The sequence below is a fragment of the Rhinoraja longicauda genome, chromosome 6 (genome assembly GCF_053455715.1).
Source record: "Rhinoraja longicauda isolate Sanriku21f chromosome 6, sRhiLon1.1, whole genome shotgun sequence".
In the NCBI taxonomy this organism is placed as follows: domain Eukaryota; kingdom Metazoa; phylum Chordata; class Chondrichthyes; order Rajiformes; family Arhynchobatidae; genus Rhinoraja; species Rhinoraja longicauda.
In genome coordinates this window covers 437,330-464,706 of record NC_135958.1, presented here as the reverse complement: position 1 = coordinate 464,706, position 27,377 = coordinate 437,330, and the positions used below count along the sequence as shown (strand labels likewise).

The window sequence follows — 27,377 nt, the reverse complement described above, 5'->3', positions numbered from 1 at the left end:
AGTCTCCCCTCCCCTCCTCCCCCCCCCGTCTCCCCTCTCCCCCCCGTTCCCTCTCCCCCCCTGTCCCCTTCTCCCCTGTCCCCCCTCTCCCCCCTTGTTCCCTCTCCCCCTTGTTCCCTCTCCCCCCTTGTCCCTCTCCCCGTCCCCTCTCCCCGTCCCTCTCCCCCCTTGTTCCCTCTCCCCCCCCGTCCCTCTCCCCGTCCCCTCTCCCCCCCTGTCCCGTCCCCTTGTCCCCTCTCCCCCCCTGTCCCCTCTCCCCCCCTTGTCCCCTCTCCCCCCCTGTTCCCTCTCCCCCCCTGTTCCCTCTCCCCCCTTGTTCCCCTCTCCCCCCGTTCCCCTCTCCCCTCTTGTTCCCCTCTCCCCCCCTGTTCCCTCTCCCCCCTTGTTCCCCTTTCCCCCCTCTCCCCCCGTTCCCTCTCCCCCCTTGTTCCCCCTTGTTCCCCCTTGTTCCCCTCTCCCCCCCTGTTCCCTCTCCCCCCCTTGTTCCCCCTCTCCCCCCTTGTTCCCCTCTCCCCCCTTGTTCCCCTCTCCCCCCTTGTTCCCCTCTCCCCCCTTGTTCCCCTCTCCCCCCCCTGTCCCCTCTCCCCCCCTGCCCCTCTCCCCCCCTGTCCCCCTTGTTCCCCTCTCCCCCCCTGTCCCCTCTCCCTGTGTTTATCCCCCTGTGCTTCTCTTCGCTATAAATGCCTTCCGCCGCCTGTAATCATGTAGAGGTTTGCTTCTCCGGCGCCCACTTCCTCATCCTCGGGTCAGGAGCAGGAAGATTAGCGGCGCGGGGAGGGGGGGGGGTGAGAGAGAGGGAGAGGGACAGAGAGAGAGAGAGAGAGAGAGGGAGGAGAGAGAGGGAGGAGAGAGAGAGAGAGAGGGAGGGAGGAGGGAGAGACTCGCCCGCCCAGGAAGTGCGGGAGCGGCCAATGAAGGCGCGGCTGCGCTTTGCAACAGTCCGGAGGGGGTAGTGGGGAGATGGGGGGGGGGGGGGGAGAGATGGGGGGGGGGGGAGAGATGGGGGGGGGGGGGGGGAGAGATGGGGGGGGGGGAGAGATGGGGGGGGGGGGGAGATGGGGGGGGGGAGAGATGGGGGGGGGGAGAGATGGGGGGGGGGGGAGAGATGGGGGGGGGAGATGGGGGGGGAGAGATGGGGGGGGGGGAGAGATGGGGGGGGGGGAGAGATGGGGGGGGGAGAGATGGGGGGGAGAGATGGGGGGGGGGAGAGATGGGGGGGGGAGATGGGGGGGTAATAGAGGACAGCAGCCCTGTGTGTGGGTGGGAGCCCTGCCCTGCCCTGCCCCGCCCTGCCCCGCCCCGCCCCGCCCCGCCCTGCCCTGCCCTGCCCTGCCCCGCCCCGCCCCGCCCTGCCCTGCCCCCCCCATGGGAGCCCCCGCCCCCGCCCCTGCCCCCGCCCCCGCCCCGCCCTGCCCTGCCCTGCCCGGGGCCGGCACGGTGACAGTGACAGTGACGGTGTGTTGTTGCTGAGCGCGGGGTTCCAGGTGGAGAACGTCAACGTCAACATCCAACCCCTCCCCCCCCCCCGTCGCTGTTGTCCATTGAAGCGGCCACGGCCCATGGTGCAGCAGTGACGGCGCGGGGACAGTGGGGCAGGAACTGCAGGTGACGGTCAAAACAAACAACACACGGAGTGCTGGAGTAACTCAGGGGGGCGCGGGGCGGGGTCTGTGGGGGGCGGGGTCTGTGGGGGGCGGGGTCTGTGGGGGGCGGGGTCTGTGGGGGCGGGGTCTGTGGGGCGGGGTCTGTGGGGGGGCGGGGTCTGTGGGGGGCGGGGTCTGTGGGGACGTTTCTGGAAGACACGGTCGGTGGGGGATAAAGCCGGGCGAGTGATGGGCGGATACACCTGGCCCGCCCCCACCTGGCCTGTCACTACCTGGCGAGTGATGGGTGGATACGAGCGCGGCTCAGGAGACTCAGTAACTTGGCGAGTCCATGAACCGTGTGTTGGCGGCCGTTAGTTATTTTATTTGCCAATAAAATAATAAAATACAGAACTGACTTCGATTTTTTAAATACAACCTTAATCTCCCCGCACCCCCCCCCCCCACACACACACTACACCCCACACACCCCCCCCACACACACACACTACACCCCCCCCCCCCCCCCCCCACACACACACTACACCCCCACACACCCCCCCCCCCACACACACACTACACCCCACACACCCCCCCCACACACACACACACTACACCCCCCCCCCCACACACACACTACACCCCACACACCCCCCCCCCACACACACACAACACCCCACACACCCCCCCCCCCACACACACCCCCACACACACACTACACCCCACCACACACTACACCCCACACACACACTACACCCCACACACACCCCCACACACACACTACACCCCACACACACCCCCCCCCACACACACACTACACCCCACACACACCCCCCCCACACACACACTACACCCCACACACACCCCCCACACACACACTACACCCCACACACACCCCCCCACACACACACTACACCCCACACACCCCCCCCCCACACACACACTACACCCCACCCCCCCCCCCCCCCACACACCACACTACCACCCCACACCCCCCCCCCACACACACACACTACACCCCACACACCCCCCCCACACACACACTACACCCCACACACACACACACTACACCCCACACCCCCCCCCCCACACACACACTACACCCCACACACCCCCCCCACACACACACACTACACCCCACACACACCCCCCCCACACACACACTACACCCCCCCCCCCCACACACACACTACACCCCACACACCCCCCCCCACACACACTACACCCCACACACCCCCCCCACACACACACTACACCCCACACACCCCCCCCCCACACACACACTACACCCACACACACCCCCCCCCACACACACTACACCCCACACACACCCCACACACCCCCCCCACACACACACTACACCCCACACACACACTACACCCCACACACCCCCCCCCCACACACACACTACACCCCACACCCCCCCCCCCACACACACACTACACCCCACACACCCCCCCCCACACTACACCCCACACACACACTACACCCCACACACCCCCCCACACACACACACTACACCCCACACACACACTACACCCCACACACCCCCCCCACACACACACTACACCCACACACACACTACACCCCCACACACACACTACACCCCACACACACACTACACCCCACACACCCCCCCCCACACACACTACACCCCACACACACTACACCCCACACACACACTACACCCCACACACCCCCCCACACACACACTACACCCACACACACACTACACCCACACACCCCCCACACACACACTACACCCACACACACACTACACCCACACACACACTACACCCCACACACACACTACACCCCACACACACTACACCCCACACACACACTACACCCCACACACACACACTACACCCCACACACACACACTACACCCCACACATCCCCCCACACACACACACTACACCCCACACACACACTACACCCCACACCCCCCCCCCACACACTACACCCCACACACACTACACCCCACACACACTACACCCCACCCACACACTACACCCCACACACACACACTACACCCCCACACCCCCCCCCACACACACACACTACACCCCACACCCACACACTACACCCCACACACACACACTACACCCCACACATCCCCCCACACACACACACTACACCCCACACACACACTACACCCCACACCCCCCCCCCCCACACACACACACTACACCCCACACCCCCCCCACACACACACACACTACACCCCACACACACACTACACCCCACACCCCCCCCCACACACACACTACACCCCACACCCCCCCCACACACACACACACACTACACCCCACCCACACACTACACCCCACACACACACACTACACCCCACACCCCCCCACACACACACACTACACCCCACACCCACACACTACACCCCCACACACACACTACACCCCACACATCCCCCCACACACACACACTACACCCCACACACACACTACACCCCACACCCCCCCCCACACACACACTACACCCCACACCCCCCCCCCACACACACACTACACCCACACCCCCCCCCCACACACACACTACACCCCACACACACACACACACTACACCCCCCCCCCACACACACACTACACCCCCCACACACACTACACCCCCCACACACACACTACACCCCCCACACACACACTACACCCCACACACACACACTACACCCCACACCACCACACACTACAAACCCACACCCCCCCGCCCCGCCCCCACCCGGCACGGAGATGCGGGTCACGGAGTGAGTTTTCCTGTCCCATTGCCGTCGCCACATCAGCACGTCAGGATGGCCGAGCGGTCTAAGGCGCTGCGTTCAGGTCGCAGTCTCCTCTGGAGGCGTGGGTTCGAATCCCACTTCTGACACATTTTGTTTTAAACTGGGGTTTAAAGGTGACGGATGCATTCAGCTTTACATACAAACAATTTAAAAGTGAATGAGTTTTTGATTAACGTTGTATTTCGAAAAAGTTAGTTCTGTATTTTATTATTTTATTGCGAATTTACAATCTCAACTTGAATGCTGCTTCAGAAACATAGAAAACAGGTGTAGAGCCCCCGAGCATGAGGGGGACAGATGGGGGAGATGCAGTCTCTTGGCCAGAGTGGGGGGGGGGGGGGGGGATAGATGGGATAGATGCACACAGTCTCTTGTCCAGAGTGGGGGGAATCGAGGACCTGAGGACATTTTGTTCAAGTTGAAGGGGTAAAGATGTAATAGGAACCTGAGGGGTGACTTTTCCACACAGAGGGTGGTGGGTGTATGGAATGAGCTGCCGGAGGAGGTGGTTGAGGCAGGGACTATCACAACGTTTCAGAAACAGTTAGACAGGTACATGGGTAGGACAGGTTTGGGGTGATATGGTCAAGGCGCGGGCAGGTGGGACTAGTGTAGATGGGGCATGTTGGTCGGTGTGGGCAGGTGGGACTAGTGTAGATGGGGCATGTTGGTCGGTGTGGGCAGGTGGGACTAGTGTAGATGGGGCATGTTGGTCGGTGTGGGCAGGTGGGACTAGTGTAGATGGGGCATGTTGGTCGGTGTGGGACTAGTGTAGATGGGGCATGTTGGTCGGTGTGGGCAGGTGGGACTAGTGTAGATGGGGCATGGTGGTCGGTGTGGGCAGGTGGGACTAGTGTAGATGGGGCATGTGGGCCAGTGTGGGCGAGTTGGGCCGAGGCCAGGGCCTGTTTCCACTGTGTCTGATCACTCTGTGACTGTCTCCCATGGTGAGTTGGACGTGAGGGTTGAAATCTAACAAAGACTGTGGAATTTGTTTATTATCACTCTGTGAATCTCTCACTTTTAGGTTTTCAGAGGGTTTGAAAACGGAACGTTGCAGTGCACAAAACATTGGAATGCAGCGAGCCGCACCTGCTTCATCACACTGGGGTTGTGATGAGGGATGTGTGATGTGCATCTTGCCGCAGTCCAACTCCGCACGCGCTGCTGGTCGGTCCATTGCAATACCCGCCGTGCCCGCGCGGCGCCAAAAGGAAAGGCTGTCAGAAGTGGGATTCGAACCCACGCCTCCAGAGGAGACTGCGACCTGAACGCAGCGCCTTAGACCGCTCGGCCATCCTGACGGTGGCTGCTCAGCGCGGCGCTGCGCCCTTCATGTCACGGTGGGCGCGGCCTGGGCTGGGCTGGGCTTGGGGCGGGCTGGGCTGGGCTGGGCTTGGGGCGGGCTGGACTGACTGACTGACGGGGTTTGTCGCGCCGGCGGCGGCCGCGCTGACGGGGGGATGCGCTCGGGTGAAAGGAGAGGTTGCGGCCGTGTTTGGGGGCTGCGGCCTGGGCTGCAGGCTGACCACCCGCCCCGAGCCCGGGCCCGCGGTGGGGGCGGCACCATGGCGGCGGCGCGGACGCTGCTGCGGGCCGAGGTGGAGGACGTGGTGGCCTCGGCCCTACGCTGCGGCCTTACCCAGCGGGACATCGCGCGGCTGCCGTCGGTGCGGGCGCTGCTGGGGGACGGGGCTTGTGTTGGGGCCTGGTCGCCGTGCCGGGGAGTGCGGGGGCCAGCGGCGGCGCTGCTGTTGCTAGGCCTCGCCTTAGGCCTCGGCCTCGGCGGGCCGCTCCTCCTCCGCCGCTCGGCGCTGCGTCTCTGGTTCCATCTACACGGAGCGGCACTGGAGGCTGAGATGTGTGTGTTGGGCCTCCCCCACCTGAGCCGGCCCCTAGACTGCCGTGTGTGTAGGAACATCACCGCTGTGGACCGGCGTAGCGACCTGAGCCACGAACACTTCCTGCGGCACTACGCCTACTCCATGCAGCCTGTGGTAGTGGAGGACGGCCAGAGGAACTGGGCCGCCAAGGACGTCTTCAGCTTCCACTTCTTCTCACAGATTTACAGCAGCGACAGCAGCGCGCTGGACAGCAGCGGCAGCGAGTGCCAGTTCTTCCCCTACGACACCGAGTTCCACAACCTGGCCGATGTCTTCAGCATGGAGGCCGGGCGTGTGGGCATGCAGGGCGGCGCCAGGCCCTGGTACATCGGATGGTGCGTGTCCACATTGGGGGGGGCCCTCACTGTGTGGCCGTGTGGGGATACATGTGTGGCGCCCCTGGTACATCGGATGGTGCGTGTCCACATTGGGGGGCCCTCAATGTGTGGCCGTGTGGGGATACATGTGTGGGGATACATGTGTGGCGCCCCTGGTACATCGGATGGTACGTGTCCACATTGGGGGGGGCCCTCACTGTGAGGCCGTGTGGGGATACATGTGTGGCGCCCCTGGTACATCAGATGGTGCGTGTCCACATTGGGGGGCCCCTCACTGTGTTCAATGTGTGGCCGTGTGGGGATACATGTGTGGGCCCCTGGTACATCAGATGGTGCGTGTCCACATTGGGGGCCCCTCACTGTGTGGGCATGCAGGGCGGCGCCAGGCCCTGGTACAACCGATGGTGCGTGTCAGCATTGGGCCCTCTCACTGTGTTCAATGTGTGGGCCCCTGGTACAACGGATGGTGCGTGGCAGCCTTGGGCCCTCTCACTGTGTTCAATGTGTGGTCGTGTGGGGATACATGTGTGGGCCCCTGGTACAACGGATGGTGCGTGTCCACATTGGACCAACATGTTGCATCTATATGGAATGTTTTCAATGGTGCATCTGTAGAAATTTATCCAGTACACATGACAATAACAACCAAATACCAAATGGAATCATAGAACTACACAGCATGCAAACAGGCTCTTCGGCGCATCTTGCCCTTACTGACCTAAATGTCCCATCCACACCAGTCCCACCTGCCTGCATTTGGCCCATATCCCTCTCCCATCCATGTACCTGTTTAAATGTTGTTATAGTACTTGTCTCAACTACCTCCTCTGGTTGGTTGTTCCAGATACACACCTCCCTTTGTGTAGAAAATGTTGTCTCTTGGGCTCCTATTAAATCTTTCCCCTCTCTTTCCCCTTAAATCTATGTCCTCTCGTTCTTAATTCCCCTAGTCTGGATAAAAATAACTCTGCACTATACCTGATGTCAAGTAAAAACATGTAGCCATAATTTGCAGCATGTCAACCAGTCAGTATAAGAAAATAACTGCAGATGCTGGTACAAATCGATTTATTCACAAAAAGCTGGAGTAACTCAGCAGGTCAGGCAGCATCTCGGGAGAGAAGGAATGGCTGAATGACAAATGTCAACCAGTCATATGTGCCATAGGTAGATCATGATCTTTGGATTTTTGCACTCTTTATTCTGGAACAGATGTTAAAGAATGGTCTATACAGTAAACCCTTGTTTTAACGGACCCCTTTATAATGGATGGACCTGCCCATGCCACCCCTGACTCGCACTGCCGTTTACAGCCCTGGTTTCCGATGCCACCCCTGACTCACACGGTGCAACAGTGAGCTTTCTTCACCTACTGCAGGTGGCTGTTGTTGCAGTGTGTTGTAGCCCCTGGGGGCAGTGCTTTCTTCAGGCCATCACCACAGACAGGACGTGCTCGGTCACCTCCCCTCTCGCCAGCTGCCGATTCCTCTTGTCGGCCATCACTTCATCTGCTCCCCTCCGCCACCTCCTTCTCCCATCGCTCTGTCCACTCAACCGCTTATTCCCAACCCTCACTACCACCGCCTCCTCATTCTCGCCCAGAATCACTGGCATTCTGCACCTTGGAAGATGTTGGCAACTGCAGGGAAGGAGGAGGAGGTGGAGCGGAGATGTTGGAGTTTATCTGACAAGTACATTCTTCCTAGACATGTGGACATTCATCCCTAAGCATGCCAAGGGTCACCACTTTTTCTCCTCCCGAGTACTTTTTTAACCACCCTCTTAAAATTGTGACGCTTTTGGTCGTCTGTAGGCTATAGTTGTGCGACCCATGTTTCATCTCAGTAATTAGATGGCAGAGATGGCCGTACAGCATTGATTATCATGTGAATGGCATCACTGGTGAGCCTCAATTATAACTCAACCGACTTAACCCAAAATGCCTGATTGCCATCAGTCTTTAAGACAGTTAGTTTATAGACAATCGATTGTTTTTCTGAAGGTTTAAAAGGTACATTCTTTCTTCCCACTCCCCATTGTCTTTTTAACTGTTCGAAATGGTGCCACTAGGACAGTTTGTTTCCTTATCATGCGATGGGGGTATAGGGTTTCCTCCTCTGGATTTCTCTAGTCAACCTTGCCTGCCCACTGGTGGGGCTATCGGCTTCACAGCCGCCTTCTCTCTCCCACATGGCACCTTATATTCTCATCCAGTGTGCACTTAATTGCTGCATTTTTGCCATGATGTTCCTCTGCTGTGGCTGAGAGTTTTATTACTCCTCTTTCATACTTTTTCTTATCTCATCTGCCAAGCCTTTTGCTTAGTGAGAGGTACCTCCACATCAACTACTTTCACTATTATTAAGTTTTATTGTAATTTTCCATTGTTGTACTATGTGTCCCTTGGGTCCCCATTGTAAGCTCGCACCTTGTCAGCAGCAATCTTCAGTATGTTGTGCGTTCTACTGATAGTTGTATGATTTTAAATCTCCTTTAGGATTCTCCCCAACATAAGATGCCCTTGTGTCCTACTTCATGCCAGCACCTGACGTACACCATAAAACGATGCAGCATAGGAACAAGCCCCTCGGCCCACAATGTCAAGTTAAACTAATCCCCTGACACCCAGCCTCTCCTCCCTGGGCCCTAGCCAGCCTCTCCTCCCTGGGCCCTGACACCCAGCCTCTCCTCCCTGGTCCCTGACACCCAGCCTCTCCTCCCTGGGCCCTAGCCAGCCTCTCCTCCCTGGGCCCTGACACCCAGCCTCTCCACCCTGGGCCCTGACACCCAGCCTCTCCTCCCTGGTCCCTGACACCCAGCCTCTCCTCCCTGGGCCCTAGCCAGCCTCTCCTCCCTGGGCCCTGACACCCAGCCTCTCCTCTGTGCCCTGACACCCAGCCTCTCCTCCCTGGGCCCTGACACCCAGCCTCTCCTCCTCTGTGCCCTGACACCCAGCCTCTCCTCCCTGGGCCCTGACACCCAGCCTCTCCTCCCTGGGCCCTGACACCCAGCCTCTCCTCCCTGGACCCTGACGCACAGCCTCTCCTCCCTGTGCCCTGACCCCCCAGCCTCTCCTCCCTGGGCCCTAGCCAGCCTCTCCTCCCTGGGCTCTGACACCCAGCCTCTCCTCCTCTGTGCCCTGACACCCAGCTTCTCCTCCTCTGTGTCCTGACACCCAGCCTCTCCTCCTCCATGCCCTGACACCCAGCCTCTCCTCCCTGGGCCCTGACACCCAGCCTCTCCTCCTCTGTGCCCTGACACCCAGCCTCTCCTCCCTGGGCCCTGACCCCCAGCCCCTTCCCTGAGCCCTGACACCCAGCCTCTCCTCCCTGGGCCCTGACACCCAGCCTCTCCTCCCTGGGCCCTGACTCCCAGCCTCTCCTCCCTGGGCCCTGACACCCAGCCACTCCTCCCTGAGCCCTGACACCCAGCCTCTCCTCCCTGGGCCCTGACACCCAGCCTCTCGACCCTGGCCTCTGACACCCAGCCTCTCCTCCTCTGTGCCCTTACACCCAGCCTCTCCTCCCTGGGCCCTGACACCCAGCCTCTCCTCCCTGGGCACTAGCCAGCCTCTCCTCCCTGGGCTCTGACCCCCAGCCTCTCCTCCCTGGGCCCTGATGCCTGGCCTCTTACACCAATTATATAACAGTATATAACAGAGCTTTATTTGTCATTCGGTACCGAAGTACCGAACGAAACTACATAGCAGTCATAGAAATAAAGAACACAAGACACATAACCCCAACACAAACGTCCATCACAGTGACTCCAAACACCCCCTCTCTTCCCCACGCCCACGGACAGACAGCTCGTCCCCGACCGACCCGCACAGTCCCCGCAAGGGGATGCAAGTCCCCGCGGCCGAATCGCACCGGGCGCTGAAATGTCTCGCGGCCGAACCGGGCGATGAAAGGCCCCGCGACCAAGCCTTGCGCAGCTAAGTCCCGCGGCCGAGCCGCACCGGGCGATGTTAAGTCCCGCGGCCGAGCCGCACCAGCGATGAAAAGTCCCGCGGCCGAGCTGCACCGGGCGGTGTAAAGTCCCGCGGCCGAGCCGCACCGGGCGATGTTAAGTCCCGCGGCCGAGCTGCACCGGGCACTGTTAAGTCCAGCGGCCAAGCCGCACCAGCAATGTAAAGTCCCGCGGCCGAGCCGCACCAGGCGATGAAAAGTCCCGCGGCCGAGCCGCACCGGGCACTGTTAAGTCCAGCGGCCGAGCCGCACCGGGCACTGTTAAGTCCAGCGGCCGAGCCGCACCGGGCGATGTAAAGTCCAGCGGCCGAGCCGCACCGGGCGATGTTAGGCCCCGCAGCCGAGTCGCACCCCGCGCCGTGAGGAAGAGAAAAGTTTCCCCCACCACCCCCCCACCCACACCACCACCCCCCACACATACACAACCAAAAAAAAATACAAAAACCATCCCAACACCGACACACAACAAAAAAAAAAGGAAAAAAGACGAACAGACTGCTAGCGAGCCGCAGCCGTTAGGCGCGGCCACTTCCGCATGTCAAATAAAATCATCAGGTTTTGCCTCTACTGTGATTTATGGTTTTGGTACCACATCTCTCAGTCGCCAAATAGTAACACGGAATCTGCTCTTTTAACTATGAGTAGTAAACTGAAACATACTCGCCCAAATAGTCCCACATTATAACTCCAATGCATAGATAATTACCTCTGCCTTGCACACACAGCACATTATCCTTTCAGTTCTGGTGTATAGTTTTGACCTGAAATGCCAATAGATGTTTCTTGACCTACTGAATTACTCCATGGCTCTGCATTTTTGCTCTAGATTCCTGCATCTGCAGTCTCTTTTGTCAACATAGTCATTGGATGTATTAAACTGTATTTACAAAAATGCACAGTGCCGAGGACTTGTGGGTCTCAGCTCTCATGCTCATGACACTGGTCAGAGTAAGGTATCGGTGGGGAATTTGCTCCACCTGTTCCTATTCCTTCAGTTTAATGCAGCCTGTAAGAATAGAGCAAATAGGTAGTTGACAGGAGCATTGGAACTCAATTGCATTTTTTCTAATTATCAATGTATTTTTGTTTTCCAGGAGTAACTGTGATTCCAGTGCAGCGAGCATTTTGAGACAACACTACCAGCGGCCATATTTTATCCCAGCCATTTCTGAATCTAGTAAAATGGACTGGATTTTCATGGGAGTGCCAGGACATGGAGCCCACATGCATGTAAGAACGATAAATTGAACAGTGACTTTTTCTTGATCGTTATCTCGTGAAGATTATCACTACTGATCTGAATTGACTTCTTTAATTTTCTATTCTATTACTCTAGGAGTTATGTATGGTTTAGAGAAAACAAGGAGTACTGTATTTTGAATAGTATTTTATGAAAAGACTATTAAGCCACTAGAGAGGGTAAAACACAAGGTAATGGCAGACGTGAGGATATAAAGAGCAGCGCAGGGTATAGAGGGCTGGAGGTTTTACTAAAAAGCAAAGGTTGAGGGCCAACATGGTGCTTCAATTATGAAATGTTTTGAAAGAATTTGAAGATTTCTTTAATCAGAAAATGATCATGTGGAATTCACTTCATTTCTGGAATTCGCCACCTTACTCTGTGTTCGTATTGCTTACTCCTGACGAAAGCTGATCTGGGCATCGGTGAGCAAATTATTGTGCAAGGCACTGCAAAATTGCCAATGTGTGGATTTCACAATATTCCCAAAAGTTTTATGCAACATTGTTCTCGCCCTTTTGTTCCCCTCCACCCCCTCCCTGCCTTTCCCTCGTTCTCGCTGTCTGGTCTAGAGGCTTATATCAGGGGCAGCATGTGTCAGATATTGGGAATGATTTCTGGGGATTAGCCCATCCTTCTTGTGAGTTGTGGTCTGGGACATTTTGTGGATGGAACAAGCAAAGGGATACCTTGTCCATCCCAGACGTGACAGGTACCTGCCATTTGCCCACTGTCTGGTCCGCGCTGACTAAACACAACTGAGGGCTGAGAAAGGACAGCAGCTTGCTCTCAACTGGAGTCCAGCCAACAAAGTATGGAGGGTTTTTAAAAAGCCTACATGTTTGGAATCTCTCCCCAGCATCATTACCATACATGCCTCTACTGACCTGTGAAATTGGCTGCAGTGAATGAAACACCAACGTAACTTTGCCAAACTTTTGTCTGCCTTGTCCACAATAGAACTGATGTTTTTTGCAGCATCGTGCGATCAACATAGGGTCTTATTGATTGTGTAGGTGTTGTGTAAAAGAACTGTTGAATGTGACTTCTATCGTCGTCGTCTACATTTTCCAGCACCAGTACTGTATTCAGCTGGATTGGATTTTCTCTAGGATACGATATATCTAGCAATTCACTTTGATAGAAATTTACACTATTGCTGAGGTGAAGCAGCTTGCTGCTAATCTTGTGCATTAATCTACAATGCTACAGCTGAGATATTGTCTGAAGTAGTAACATTTGTTATTATCAAGTATGCTCTTCCATTGCTTAAAATGAAATAGACTGAATTGAATTGGCTGTAAACTGATCCCACTGCTGAGCATGTCGAGATGAATCATCTCCTCTGCACTTTTCTTTTGCTACCACATCATGGTCTACCACTGTCGACAATGAGAATGATCGTGGAGCCGTTTCCTCCCATTACTTTAATGTCACACCATTCACAGTTGTAGGTACAGAGCTTTAATCTGATTTGTTGTCCCTGGTATCACTTGACTGTCTATAACATTTTCTTCCACTGTTTAGGATGCCTGTTATAGCTTTACCAAGTTGGCATCAACTATGCAGTATAATGAAAAGTGTTTTTTCAAAGCAACAATGGCCTTTCCTATCAATGCTATCATAGATATAACTGTAGTGGATAAAATTCTCACCACTTGCTACATATCCCATCTGGTACCTTTATCCTTCATAATTCTGCCAGTAGGTAATTTGTGCTGCTTTTGAACCATTCATGGTAATGAATGTCCTGGTGAAAACACTCTGTTCATGCTATCTCCAATGCTCTCTTTGTGAGTTCAACAAGGACAACAGCTGAGACTGGGCTGTACATGTTGGTCAACATGTCGGTGTTATAGTTATGCTTATGGATACAGGAACTGCAGATGCTGGTTTATAAAACAAGACCCAAAGTGCTGGAGTAACTCATGCAGGCCAGGCAGCATCTCTAGGGAACGGTCTCAACCTGAAACGTCCTTTATCCATATTCTCCAGGGAAGCTGCCTGACTCGCTGAGTTACTCCAGCACTTTGTGTCTTAGAATCTGAAGCTTGAGGCTTCCCACTTTCAGGAGGTGGGTGGGGGGTCTCTCTTTAGAGCATGCCACTGTGCTGCTGCATTTAGTGGGACTGTTTTGCTGTTGATATTGGACAAATCCAGGGATAATGAAACGTCTGTCAAAGGCATAATATGAGATGGAAAATGTTAGTCAAATTTTTATACAAAGTCAAGCAACGTACCAGAATTTTTAAAATTCTGAATAAACAGGAAGTTGTGTGTGTAGTGGTGTGCTGTGGTATAATATTAAAATTTGATCTGACCACAACTGCAACCAGGGACCTGTATTGATATTTGACATGAGCACACCTACAGTTAGATCCTTTGGGCTCAGGTTGAGGGTTCCATGCCAAAACTGGTGCTTGAGAAATAGGAACTGTTTGTGTGATCTCCACTATTGTAGTTTGTTGCCACAGTCAGTCCTGTGTCACCCCACCTTTAACGTTCCCAAGCCCAGTGACTTAACGTTTTGATATCTGGCCTGAACTCATTGACAAGGAGTGATCGCTCCGTCAGCATTTTACTCTGTCGAACTTCATAGTTCAGCGAGATAAAGCCCCTATAATTGTAAACTAGTCAAATTAGCTCTTTCGGATTATTTAAATCAAAGACCAAGTGTTAAAAATAGTGTTAATCATTCGCGGAGCTGTTCTGAAATAGGTTTCAAGCACAAATCAAGTTTTCTCTCCCTGTATCGTTTAGTCAAAATCATGTGCAAATGTTTTATAGGCGCTGCTTAATTTGTAATGGCCCCATCTGTATGAAAACTATTATTTAGAATATTTTCTCTATTTGTTTAGTATGAATGTTGATTTGTTATGGGTAAAAAAATTTTTTAAAGTCTGTCCACTTATTTTTAATTTGTCAAAGTGTAGAAACAATTTTAGTATTATCCTCTCAATCCTTCGTGGTTAATTTAAATAAGTCTAAAAATTCCTTCTAAGTCACTTTTGACCTAAAGCAGAAGAGTTAATATTGAGCCCTTCTGCACAAAAAACATCTGAACTTTCCATAACTGACACTTGTGTACAAAGTACTCTATATTTCCTAACTATTGACCTGTATGAGTTCAACATAACTTCTTCATTTTTATATTCACTTCCTGTTAATTTTTCTTTGTGGTTATTATTACCACACAGTAGTCTTCCCATATATGGATAGCTGGGATCATTGGTTACATTAAAATGACCACATAGTCTAGATAAGTAGCAAACAGCATCAAAGGTGAATTGTAGGAATGTGTGGGAAAAGCTGCACGGTGAAGGAGAAGCCAGGGGAGGGGGAATGGGTCTGATAGGTTGTTCAACTGGGGCCTGGCATGGATGTGATGGGTTGAATGGCCTCGTTTCTCATAATCTCACGTTTTTAGACTAACAACAATAACTTCCCTTGTAATTCAATTCACGTGAATGTCTTTTACAATAAGCTTTATTACACTAACAGATTTAGTTTTGCATTTATATTAAATGCCATTTGAAGCAAAACACTGGTAAAGGTGGCATTCTAAAACAAAAACAAAAAATGCAAAAACCACAGCAGATCGAGCAACATTGGAAAGACTGGGCTTGTATTCACTGGAGTTTAGAAGGATGAGAGGGGATCTTACAGAGACGTATAAAATTATAAAAGGACTAGACAAGCTAGATGCAGAAAAAATGTTTCCAATGTTGGGGGAGTCCAGAACCAGGGGACACGGTCTAAGAATAAAGGGGAGGCCATTTAAAACTGAGGTGAGAATAAACTTTTTCACCCAGAGAGTTGTGAATTTGTGGAATTCTCTGCCACAGAAGGCAGTGGAAGCCAATTCACTGGATGAATTTAAAAGAGAGTTAGGTAGAGCTCTAGGGGCTAGTGGAATCAAGGGATATGGGGAGAAGGTAGGCACGGGTTACTGATTGTAGATGACCAGCCATGATCAAAATGAATGACGGTGCTAGTTTGAAGGGCCAAATGTCCTCCTGCACCTATTTTGTATGTTTCTAACTGTGGAGAGAGAGCCTTTTCAGCTCTGGGACATCAGAAGTCATGCTTGGTCCCCAGGCTCTGGCCACTCTAAGGCCTGTCACACTTTGTACTGCTGCTCCTCAATCCCACCTTTCTTTCCCTCCCCCTACAGTCAATAGACAATAGGTGCAGGAGGAGGCCATTCGGCTCTTCGAGCCAGCACCGCCATTCAATGTGATCATAGCTGATCATACTCAATCAGTACCCCGTTCCTGCCTTCTCCCCGTACCCCCTGACTCTAGCTCTCTCGTGAAGAAGGCTATCTAGCTCAGTCCAAAGAAGGATCTTGACTCCAAACGTCACCTTACCACAAGAGGTGGTTTTTACGGTTACAGTTTCACGTAGCCAAGCTCCAAAGTCAGTGTGGATGTTACTCTCGATATATTCTCCTGTCTTATATACAACCCGGAGTCATGTAACGATTATAATCGTGTGCTTTATAAACCACAGCAGTGTGTTCCTGTGCCTGCTCCCCCAGCTGATGATTTGGGGCAACAAAAGCTCGACAGGAGGGATGTTATTTTTCTGTTCACCACAGCAAAGATGTGATGACAATAGAGTGGCTGCACTTCTGTAAAATGGGGTGAAATAGAGAGGGAAATATTCACAAGGATGTTGCCTGGTTTACAGTTCTTGAGGTTTAGGAGATATTAGGTATCTGCTTTATCTGGAAAAAAGGAAGGTGCAAAGTGATATGATAGAGGTGTGTAAAATGAAGAGAGCCAGAGTGGACAGCCAGAGTGGACAGCCAGAGTGGACAGCCAGAGTCTCTGTTTTTGTTTTAAATCAAAAATATTTATTCATATATTAAAATATATACAATACAATAAAACCAAAACAGAACCCACCACCAGAATACTATACAAACCAATATACCAATTGAAACTATTGTACAATTATATTACAATCCCCATCCAGGATACATCCAATCCCCCGCGATGCCCAGCGGTCCCAGACATCCCCCAGGGTGCCCGTGGACAGCACGTGGTCCCTCTCCAACACCACCCGGGCGCGGACGTAACCCCGGAATAGGGGCAGGCAGCCGGCTCAGGCAGAGCCCTCTTCCGCCTGGCGCCGTGACTCGCAGATGGCCAGCTTGGCCAGGCCCAGGAGCAACCCAACCCAACCAGGACATCCTCGGCCCTGCCCTCTCCCCTACGCACAGGGGGTCCAGGGATGAGGGCAGTGGGTGTGAAGTGCAGCCAGAAGGCAAGGAGCAGCCTCTTTAGATATTGGAACAGGGGCTGCAACCTCACACACTCCATGTACACGTGGTACACAGACTCACACACTCCATGTACACGTGGTACACAGACTCACACACTCCATGTACACGTGGTACACAGACTCACACACTCCATGTACACGTGGTACACAGACACACACTCCATGTACACGTGGTACACAGACACACACTGTGTACACGTACACAGACTCTTCCAGCCTGCAAAGGTGGCAGGCAGCTGGTGAGTCTGAACCGCGTGAGGAACAGGTTGCAGGGGACTCCTCGATGCAGTACCCTCCACCCCACAGAGACTGTTTATGTTGGCGGGCTGTCTGAAAGTAGGGGGCTGAGCTTTAAGGTGAGAAGGACAGTGTTTCAAGAGGATTTAGGGGTGAACATTTCTACTTGATGTGGTTGTTACCTAGAATGAGCTGGCAGAGAAGGAGGTGGAAATGGGAACACTAAAAACATTTAGGAAATATCTAGACAGTACTTGAATGATCAGGATTTGGTATTAATACAGGCAATAGACAATAGACAATAGGTGCAGGAGTAGGCCATTCAGCCCTTCGAGCCAGCACCGCCATTCAATGCGATCATGGCTGATCACTCTCAATCAGTACCCCGTTCCTGCCTTCTCCCCATACCCCCTCACTCCGCTATCCTTAAGAGCTCTATCCAGCTCTCTCTTGAAAGCATCCAACGAACTGGCCTCCACTGCCTTCTGAGGCAGAGAATTCCACACCTTCATCACTCTCTGACTGAAAAAGTTCTTCCTCATCTCCGTTCTAAATGGCCTACCCCTTATTCTTAAACTGTGGCCCCTTGTTCTGGACTCCCCCAACATTGGGAACATGTTTCCTGCCTCTAATGTGTCCAATCCCCTAATTATCTTATATGTTTCAATAAGATCCCCCCTCATCCTTCTAAATTCCAGTGTATACAAGCTAAATTCCAGTGTATACAGGGCAAGTGGGATTAGTATAAACAGTATATCTTTGGTAAATACCAGTATCTGCAGTTCCTTTCTACAGTATGAACAGTAGTTAACAGAGACATGATTGTGGTCCGAAGGGTTGTACAAGTTTAGTTCTGCATTTATGAATTGTTGGCATAGACATTTGCCTTACCTATATATATAAATGTGGAAATGCCTTTCAACTTATGTTTTTCTCCTTTATAGATTGATGATGTAGATAACCCATCCTGGCAGGCACAGATCAGGGGCATCAAACACTGGAAGCTGGAACCCCCAGCAGAATGCTACTACCAATGCTCTTCACTGGAAGCCACCGTGTATCCTGGGCAAATAAGTATGAACGTTTGGCTAATGTAGAATTATTGTAAATGGGTGATTACTGGTCATCTTAGTTTAGTTTTTTACTTTTGAGATACAGCGCGGAAACATCGAGTTCACACCGACCAGCAATTCCCACACGCTAACACTTTCCTACACGCACTAGGGATAACATATAATTATCCCAAGCCAATTAACCGACAAACCTGTACGTCTTTAGAGTGGGGAGGAAACCAGAGATCCCAGAGAAAACCCACACAGGTCACGGGGAGAACATGCAAACTCCGTACAGCCAGCACCCATAGTCAGGATCGAACCCGGGTCTCTGGCGCTATAAGGCAGCAACTCTACCGTTGCTCTACCGTGCCGCCCCTAGTCATGGACTCAGTGGGCCAACGGGGCCCCTAGTCATGGGCTCAGTGGGCCCCCAGTCATGGACTCAGTGGGCCAACGGGCCCCTAGTCATGGACTCAGTGGGCCAACGGGGCCCCTAGTCATGGACTCAGTGGGCCAACGGGCCCCTAGTCATGGACTCAATGGGCCAACGGGCCGCTAGTCATGGACTCAGTGGGCCAACGGGCCCCTAGTCATGGACTCAATGGGCCCCTAGTCATGGACTCAGTGGGCCAATGGGCCCCTAGTCATGGACTCAGTGGGCCAACGGGCCCCTAGTCATGGACTCAGTGGGCCAACGGGCCCCTAGTCCTGGACTCAGTGGGCCAACGGACCCCTAGTCATGGACTCAATGGGCCCCTAGTCATGGACTCAGTGGGCCAACGGACCCCTAGTCATGGACTCAGTGGGCCAATGGGCCCCCAGTCATGGACTCAGTGGGCCTATGGGCCTGCTTCTATGCTGTACGACTCTGCAAAATATTTTGTACCTCTCCCAACTAGTATTTTCAGTGTTGAAAGGAAATGCTGATTCCTATATTCTAAATTCACCTTTAAATCACCAAATTTTTACCTGGATCCAGTGTTCCCACAAGTTTGTACATGTATGTGAATGCATTGAACCGTTCAGGCTTGTCACTACATGCCTGGCGCTGCCTGGAAACAAAACTTTATGATTTGTTATTGTGTGATCAGTTGTTAGATGAAGTTTAATTTCCATGCTGACTCCTGATCACTGCGATTTGTCAGTAGCAATGCCATTTACTGCCACCGTGAGCTTTTCAACTACAGTCCCGGATAATCCTTAGTTTAATAAAGACAAAGACAGCCTGTCAGTGGGTGTTAGCTGCCCTGAATACAAGATTACATTTGAATTACCCAACAATGAATGGGTTAGAGCTCAAATGAGTCCAGCCAGCTTGAGTAAAAATAGAAAATACCAGAAATACTCAGCAGATCAGGCAGCTTGTATGGAGAGAGAAACAGAACTAATGTTTCAGGTTGATGACCTATCATCAAAACTTGGAAAATTGTAAATCAAACCAGCTTTACATTGCAGAGAATGGGCAAAATGGAGAGAACAATGAGAATGGCTGTCAACATGTGTTTGCTACTACCTGCCATGTGTTTGCTACTTCCTGCCATGTGTTGCTACTACCTGCCAATGAGAATGGTTGTCAACAACCCTTCACTCGTGTGTTTGCTACTACCTGCCATGCTTTGTCCTGCTCCTCTCTTCCAGCTTTCCCCTTCATAATCAGTCTGAAGAAGGGTCTCAACACAAAATGTCAATTGTCCATGTTCTCCAGGGATACTGCCTGACCCGTTGAGTTACGCCAGCACTTTTGATGAGAATGCCAGTGATAGATTAGAGAGTTGAGAGAGATTAAGTGAAACAATGTAATGGAGTGGGCTGAGAAATGGAGTGAAGGCTTGTTAGGGGATGCAGGTATGGAAGTTAGGAAAATAGTCAGAAGGAGCAGGTGAGTCTTTGAGCAGGTGGGAGTAGCAAGTAAAGGTGATGAAACTTTCAAGTTCTTTTATGTACCAAAGTAGGAAGCAGTACCAAACAAAATTGTTTTAGACGGAAGCAAGGAAATTTTCTCATACCCGACAAAGACTGACATTGTGCGCACCTTTGATTTGGGGAAGTGAGTTAAAGGCAAATGGATTAAATGTGGGAATTTGTTAAACCAGGCAAAAGAGGGTACTGTGGGGGTTGGGTGATAGGGTCTCCTGGTAGGGCTTCTTTTCAAGGAAGAAGTAAAGAACCTTCAGGCCATCTAGGTGTGGGTTGGAAGCTTAGAAGGATTGGACGTCCATGGGTTGCAACTGGGAAATTGGTAACTAAATGTGGTCGAGGGCATTAGAGATGTGAGATGTAAGTGCGAAGAAACTGGATACAGAGAAAAAGAATAGTCATGAGAAGAAAAATTAGGTTCTGGACTAAAACAACGGATCTATTAGAGTGCATTTTTGTATTTTGGGAAGGAGGTGCAGCTGGGCTCTGTCTGGGTGGAGGTCTAAGGTGGGAGTGAAGATGTCCAGAGCAAGTACAGACAGTGACACTGGGGACTGATGTGCTGGAGATCCCACTGTATGCGCAAAGTAGTTTCAGTTCGATTTTAGCAATACTGTTGAGGGGACCGTTGAATAGAACTCTTAAATTCCCCGAGAGATAATGTCTGATAGTGTCCGTACAGATAAAATTAGCTGATCGCAACCTGATGATTAGGCGAATACACCTGTTGGAATGGTTGGGGTAGGGCTGGAGAAATAAAAGCCAAGAATTCCATTGTCCATCGTTAATTTGTGATCTCTGGAGTGAATACGATATGATGGAACTTTATTTATCCCAGCAGGGAAATTGGTCTGCCAACAGTCATAAAACACAACAAGATACATGAAATTAAAGTAATGAGTGGAAAGTCCAGGATTGGGGATGTGCACAGAATGTGGGGGGGGGGGAAGAGAGGGGCGAGGGGAGTCCGTCTACTCCACAACAGAAGGGGGAGGAGTTGTACAGTTTGATAGCCACAGGGAAGAAGGATCTCCTGTGGCGTTCTGTGCTGCATCTTGGTGGGACCAGTCTTGCTGAAGGTGCTCCTCAGGTTGGCCAGTGTGTCATGGAGGGGGTGAGCTGTATTGTCCAGGATGCTCCGCAGTTTGAGGAGCATCCTCCCCTCCAAGACCATCTCCCCCCATGAATCCAACTCCCCCCCCCTAGGACGGAGCCGGCCTTCCTGATGAGCTTGTTGATCCTGTTGGTGTCCGTGGCCTTCGCCCTGCTGCCCCAACGCACGGCAGCGAAGGAGATGCCACTGGCCCCCAGCGCACGACAGCACAGACAGTGGCACTGGCCCCCAGCGCACGGCAGCATAGACAATGGCACTGGCCCCCAGCGCATAGACAATGGCACTGGCCCCCAGCGCATAGACAATGGCACTGGCCCCCAGCGCACGACAGCATAGACAGTGGCACTGGCCCCCAGCGCATAGACAATGGCACTGGCCCCCAGCGCACGGCAGCATAGACAGTGGCACTGGCCCCCAGCGCACGGCAGCATAGACAGTGGCACTGGCCCCCAGCGCATAGACAATGGCACTGGCCCCCAGCGCATAGACAATGGCACTGGCCGCCAGCAAATGGCAGCATAGACACTGGCTCTGGCCCCCAGCGCACGGCAGCATAGACAGTGGAACTGGTACTGGCACCCAGCGCATAGACAATGGCACTGGCCGCCAGCAAATGGCAGCATAGACAATGGCACTGGCCCCCAGCGCATAGACAATGGCATTGGCCCCCAGCACACGGCAGCGTAGACAATGGCACTGGCCCCCAGCGCACGGCACTGGCCCCCAGCACACGGCAACATAGACAGTGGCACTGGCACTGGCCCCCAGCGCATAGACAATGGCACTGGCCGCCAGCGCATAGATAATGGCACTGGCCCCCAGCACACAGCAGCGTAGACAATGGCACTGGCCCCAGTGCACGGCAGCATAGACAGTGGCACTGGCCCCCAGCACACGGCAGCGTAGACAATGGCACTGGCCCCCAGTGCATAGACAATGGCACTGGCGCCCAGCGCACGACAGCATAGACAATGGCACTGGCCCCCAGCACATGGCAGCATAGACAATGGCACTGGCCCCCAGTGCATAGACAATGGCACTGGCCACTACCGATTGGTAGAACATCTGCACCCATCTCACTGCAGATGTTGAAGGAGCGGAGCCTCCTCAGAACGCACAGACGGCTCTGTCCCTTATGTACTGCCTCAGAGTTCCTGCACCAGTCCAGTTCACTGGCATTATGGGGCTAATGCTTGTGAATTTGAAAATGTGAATAATTTGAAGAGTTTTTATGGGAAGTTAATTTAGAAGGCAGTGAACATTGAGGAATACAAGGAGTTAATGTGTGATGTAATTGTTTTATTTAATTTGTCCTCGCACAGAGGCATTTTGTAAGGACAAATTAGTCGAATATCCAGTTGCCTGTTGCCTTGTCTCACAGGAGCAATGTGTGAAGGTTTGTGGGCATTTACAGCAACAACTCCATGGTTTCAGTTACTGATTCAGTAGAGGAAGCGCTAAATCGAGTGGCTGGAGAAGCAGATGAATATAAATAATTTATATTCATCCAGCTGAATGTTTTAAATGGTTGAACAAACAGTGAACCTTAGCAACACACACACACACAGAAAGCCCAACAATGCATTCCTGCTGATGAGGATTCAGCTCACTGAGGTTGTCCATTCCATTCTGAATAGCATAACTACAGCCAAGAGTTTGCTAATACATGATTCATGGTAATAGCAATTTTTTTTTTGTTGGTGTCATGAGGATATTTCTCTATTTACTGAAGATGGTATTGCTTTATAAACTACGAGCACCTGCCTTCTGCTGCATTGTTTCTGTTTCAAGATATCGCATTACTGACCAGGTGCCTCTGACGCCCACAACAGCCAAATTAAAAGCACCAATGACAGACTGATACTGAAGCACCATGGTCAGGTAATCAGAGAAGATCCATGGTGAGTGCAAAGCAGTACTGAAGGAAGAATGTGTATGTACAATACTGCACAACATCTGAATGTAGGATATGTACAATACCACACAACACCTGAATGTGGGATATGTACAATACCTCACAACACCTGAATGTAGGATCATGGAACCTTGGTCTTTTTTTATGTAATGAATTTCTGCCATATATAGACATGAATTAGAGAAGAAAGGAATTACATATATACAAAATCTTTCCTGGTTGAGTCGGTCAAATTCAAATATCAATCACCCATCATATCTACAGATCTGTTGTGATGGATCAGAAGTAAAAATGGACTGAGGGACATCACATGAAGCTGGTATCCGTGACGTTCCACTGTAAAATCCAGGGCAAGTGGGGCTCTTCCAGCAAAGGAGTATACATTAATCTTCTGCTATGTTGTGTTTTTTTGGGACTCTGATGTGATAACTTTCCCTTCCTTCTCTTTCAGTTGTGCTGGACACAAATAAATGGTTTCACGAAACCCACATTTTGGGAGAAGAACTCAGTATTACTATTGGTTCAGAATATGACTGAGCTGCAAGATCTTAACTCTGAGTAAAACATTCCGCCGTGTTATGGCATTAGAGGACGATGGGAGAAAGTTCACGGGATTGGTAACTGATTCTGGCCTCATTTGGGTAGAACACCATGTCTGTATTGGATAACGATCTACACTACCTCAAATGGAAATGAATGGAAGTGACTATTAGATTGAAATTTCCTCTCAACTGGAGATTTAAAATATATATATTTGGAGAATTCCCAATATTTAAACTGGAATATTAAAACCAAATTGGCTTAAAAAAAAGTGTCCTTTTTTTGTTTTTTTAAATAGAAATCTCTTCCTGCAGCGCAAAGACTTGACAATAATTCCTTGGAATCTTCACATGGTCAGCATTCAAGGCTGTGATGGTAAAGTGCATCAACCAAATTAGCAGTTTTAAAAACGTCACCATCTTTCCAAGTCCAGGAGGATGGTCTGAATAGTTGAACAAATTTCAGATTGTAATTGTTTCTCTTATTTTGGCTGCTAGATTCTAGCATTGGGCGTGTATTCATTAGCTGCATACAACACCTTTCTCCCAAACACATTGTTGTGTACCCTCTTTACAAACAGTTTTCTCAATACTCCGTGCCTAACATGTTCCCAAATCAAAATTGATTTATTCGCTTCCAGTTTTGGCTTCCAGCGAAATGAGTTTGGAGTTATGAGATCTTTGTTTCTTTTTTTAAAACATTTTCAAAGTTGTATGATAGAACATGTCCAATATTGGACTCCATTTCCTCTCTTGCAAGTGCCATGTTGAAATTGGAAAGTGGCAGATGTCAATACCTTGGGTATATTCCTGATGTAATTTGCAATTGGTCGTAATTCATCTTTGAATTGAATTGAATAAGTTTATTGGCCAAGTATGTGCATATACAAGGAATGTGCCTTGGTGCTCCGCTCACAAATGACAACACAAACATACAGTTAACAATTAAGAATAAACCATAAACACATCAAAACAATAAGGATACAACACTACAGTCTAAACATGTGGGTGAAAATAAACCAGAGCAAAAAAGAGACTACAGACTTTTGCCATTGAGTAGAACTACTAGTGGGGAAAAAAGCTGTTTTTATGTCTGGCTGTGGCTGCTTTGTGATTATAAATCAATGTTAGAAATATTTATGAATGTACAGAGTATTAAGATTTTTCTCTGAGTACTTTGTAATTCAATAATGAAAAAACAGAAGACATTAATACCAGTTTTGGTAATGAGGCTCAGATTTGAGTTCTGTCCCCCATTGGATCTACTGGATGCTGAGCTGGAGTCGCACTGTCTTTAGTTTCCAGGTTTGACTCAAAGGTAAAGTAAAGAAGTAAAGATGGTGAGTTATGGTATTAACCTATGTTTAAAAAATGTAACTTAATAGTAAGATTTGGATGGACTCCACGAAACACATTGTCGTTTCACGTTTGCTTGTCATCTCCTCTGAACTTTATTGGATTCTATAATTACCATTTATATCTAAATTAATTCCATATGACACTCTAAAACAAAGGAATTTCTATTCATGGAAACTTTGTAAATAGAACCAAATTCCTCAAGTACAGAAGAGCAAGAAAACTGGATGCTGAAAAAAACACAAAAATGCTGGAAACAGTCAGCATATCAGGCAGCACCTGTGGCAAGAAAAATAATTAACATTTTACGTTAATAGCCCGTCAGAACTTTTATGTGTAGTATTCACTGTACAACATGTTTATCTTGTTTACAAATCTGTCCCTAAATTGTTTGGGTTGGTTTCCTTACAGGAATGCCACTCCCATTACTGCAGTGTTTGTAATGCGTAATATGTTTAGTACGTTGCTTGAAAGTTTTTCATTGTGAGAGAGTGCAGTAACTCTCCCAATGTGCAATATTCACGGTTTTTATCGACATGTTAATTTCGCAAGTCACTCATGTAAGATTTGTGGAAATAAAGCATTTTTGATTATGGTACTTATTACACTTGCGCGATTGTTGAGGGTGCTTAATGTTGAACAAAAATGTTATCAAGGCCTTGAGCAAATGAAGTTAATTTTGCACACAAAGTGTTTTCAAACGTGCTCTAGCAATGCCCAACTCCACTGTGCCCTCATCTCCATCCCTCCCTCCCCCACCTCTTGTTTGTCATGCTTCCAGAGACAAGTGTCGTGTTTACATGGATAAAGAAATTGCCGATTTATCACACTCAAAACTACTCCAACCATCTGAACATCACCTAGAAGTGCAGAAGCCTGGAATAAAATGGGCAGAGTGGGAGTTTGAAAATTAGAGAGTTAGTTTGGAAATAAATGACCAACAGGGAGGGGCACTTAACCGGATATAATTATTGAATCTGAGCTGTATTTGGTATTAGAGGTAAATATTTCAATACATGAGTAATGAGATTCATGGGAATTCTTGCGACATCTGGAAAAGCCAGATTTTGCATTTTGCTTCTATGGATGGTGCAACATATACAGGCTAAATGAAGGCTGTTTTCCGTAAATCAAGGACTCTTAAGCAAGAATCAAACATTATTGCAGTTTGGAAAGTATCAGTGACTGTGAGATGGTTGATATGTTCATGGATCAAAAGCTAACAACAGAAGACAAATGAAACAGGGACCTTTTGATGGGTTGTGAGGGAAAAGTAAAATGGAAGTCATATTTAGTTTATTGTCATGTGTACCGATATGGGATGAAGAGAATAATGTTAGAGGTGTCATACTTTGCTCTTGGGAACATGGTGCTTTCCTTGAAATCTTTACATCTTCCTAGAATTTTATTTTTACTGTCTTGCAAGGTATTCTAAGATCCTCATTACTCATCCACCCTCTGTCACTGTGACAGTTGGCAAACCCTAGAACTCGGGGGAAATATGGTAGAAGGAAGTTGCCACAGAGAGGAGAGTAGATAACAGGTGTGAATACCTGAGTTTAGTTAAAAACAAAGGGAAGGATTTAACAACTGAGGGGTACACAGCCAGCCTGCCTCTCGAGGCAGGATGCTCCTGTGCCTTTTATATCTTGCAAGAAACATCAGCTTGGATGATTTATCACTGAGACAAACAAACATGATTTGATGGGAAAGTAAACCAGTGCATGTTCTGGATATTAGCAGATGAATAAGTGCTGCTGAAAACATCATATTGCAGCAGGAAATAGAGGCTGCAGTAAATAAAGTCTGTGGATGATTGGGTTTGCCTCGATTGGCTGATTTGCTGAATGCCCCTGGATAGCTGTGTTGATTTTGTATACTGGTTGAGCCAAAATCAGCACTTTCATTTTGTCGTATGCCCAAGAACATTACCCAAGCACAGGTGATTGGCATTTGGAAGGAATTTGATGCACGGGACATCATTATCCTAATACCTAATATATTCCTTTATTCGTCCCACACCAGGGATATTTACAGTGTTACAGCAGCAAAGTGGAGAGCAAGAGATCATTATAAATAAAAGATACATAAATTGTCATCAGTTTTCTGTGTGTTCTTAGCTGGGAGCAGTGCTGGTTGTGCAGTC

At 50.4% G+C, this 27,377-nt stretch overlaps 1 protein-coding gene and 2 non-coding genes across 4 annotated transcripts; 2 read left to right on the top strand and 1 right to left on the bottom strand.

Moving 5' to 3' along the window:
• Positions 1-4,380: 4,380 nt before the first annotated feature.
• On the top strand, positions 4,381-4,463 carry trnal-cag (transfer RNA leucine (anticodon CAG)). Its single transcript has one exon. It is a non-coding gene; the product is annotated as a tRNA-Leu (tRNA).
• A 1,135-nt stretch (positions 4,464-5,598) lies between these two features.
• trnal-cag (transfer RNA leucine (anticodon CAG)) lies at positions 5,599-5,681 on the bottom strand. Its single transcript has one exon. It is a non-coding gene; the product is annotated as a tRNA-Leu (tRNA).
• A 99-nt stretch (positions 5,682-5,780) lies between these two features.
• On the top strand, positions 5,781-25,821 carry LOC144594156 (uncharacterized). Of its 2 annotated transcripts, none has more exons than XM_078400307.1 (4): positions 5,781-6,595; positions 11,664-11,799; positions 18,280-18,409; positions 23,788-25,821. In XM_078400307.1, the coding sequence occupies exons 1-4, from the start codon at positions 5,841-5,843 to the stop codon at positions 23,871-23,873; spliced, it is 1,107 nt and encodes a 368-aa protein (XP_078256433.1). In that variant the 5' UTR covers positions 5,781-5,840; the 3' UTR covers positions 23,874-25,821. The 2 variants fall into 2 exon arrangements, with proteins under 2 accessions (XP_078256433.1, XP_078256434.1); XM_078400308.1 differs by lacking the exon at positions 23,788-25,821 and adding an exon at positions 23,213-23,765.
• Positions 25,822-27,377: the final 1,556 nt, after the last annotated feature.

What these genes read in the sequence shown, in the direction of transcription:
- LOC144594156 (XM_078400307.1), top strand. Translation starts at nt 5,841, where the DNA reads ATGCGCTCGGGTGAAAGGAGAGGTTGCGGCCGTGTTTGGGGGCTGCGG. An exon ending in AGGCCCTGGTACATCGGATG is followed by an intron (nt 6,596 to 11,663) that starts GTGCGTGTCCAC and finishes TTTGTTTTCCAG; the next exon opens with GAGTAACTGTGATTCCAGTG. An exon ending in CGTGTATCCTGGGCAAATAA is followed by an intron (nt 18,410 to 23,787) that starts GTATGAACGTTT and finishes CTTCTCTTTCAG; the next exon opens with TTGTGCTGGACACAAATAAA.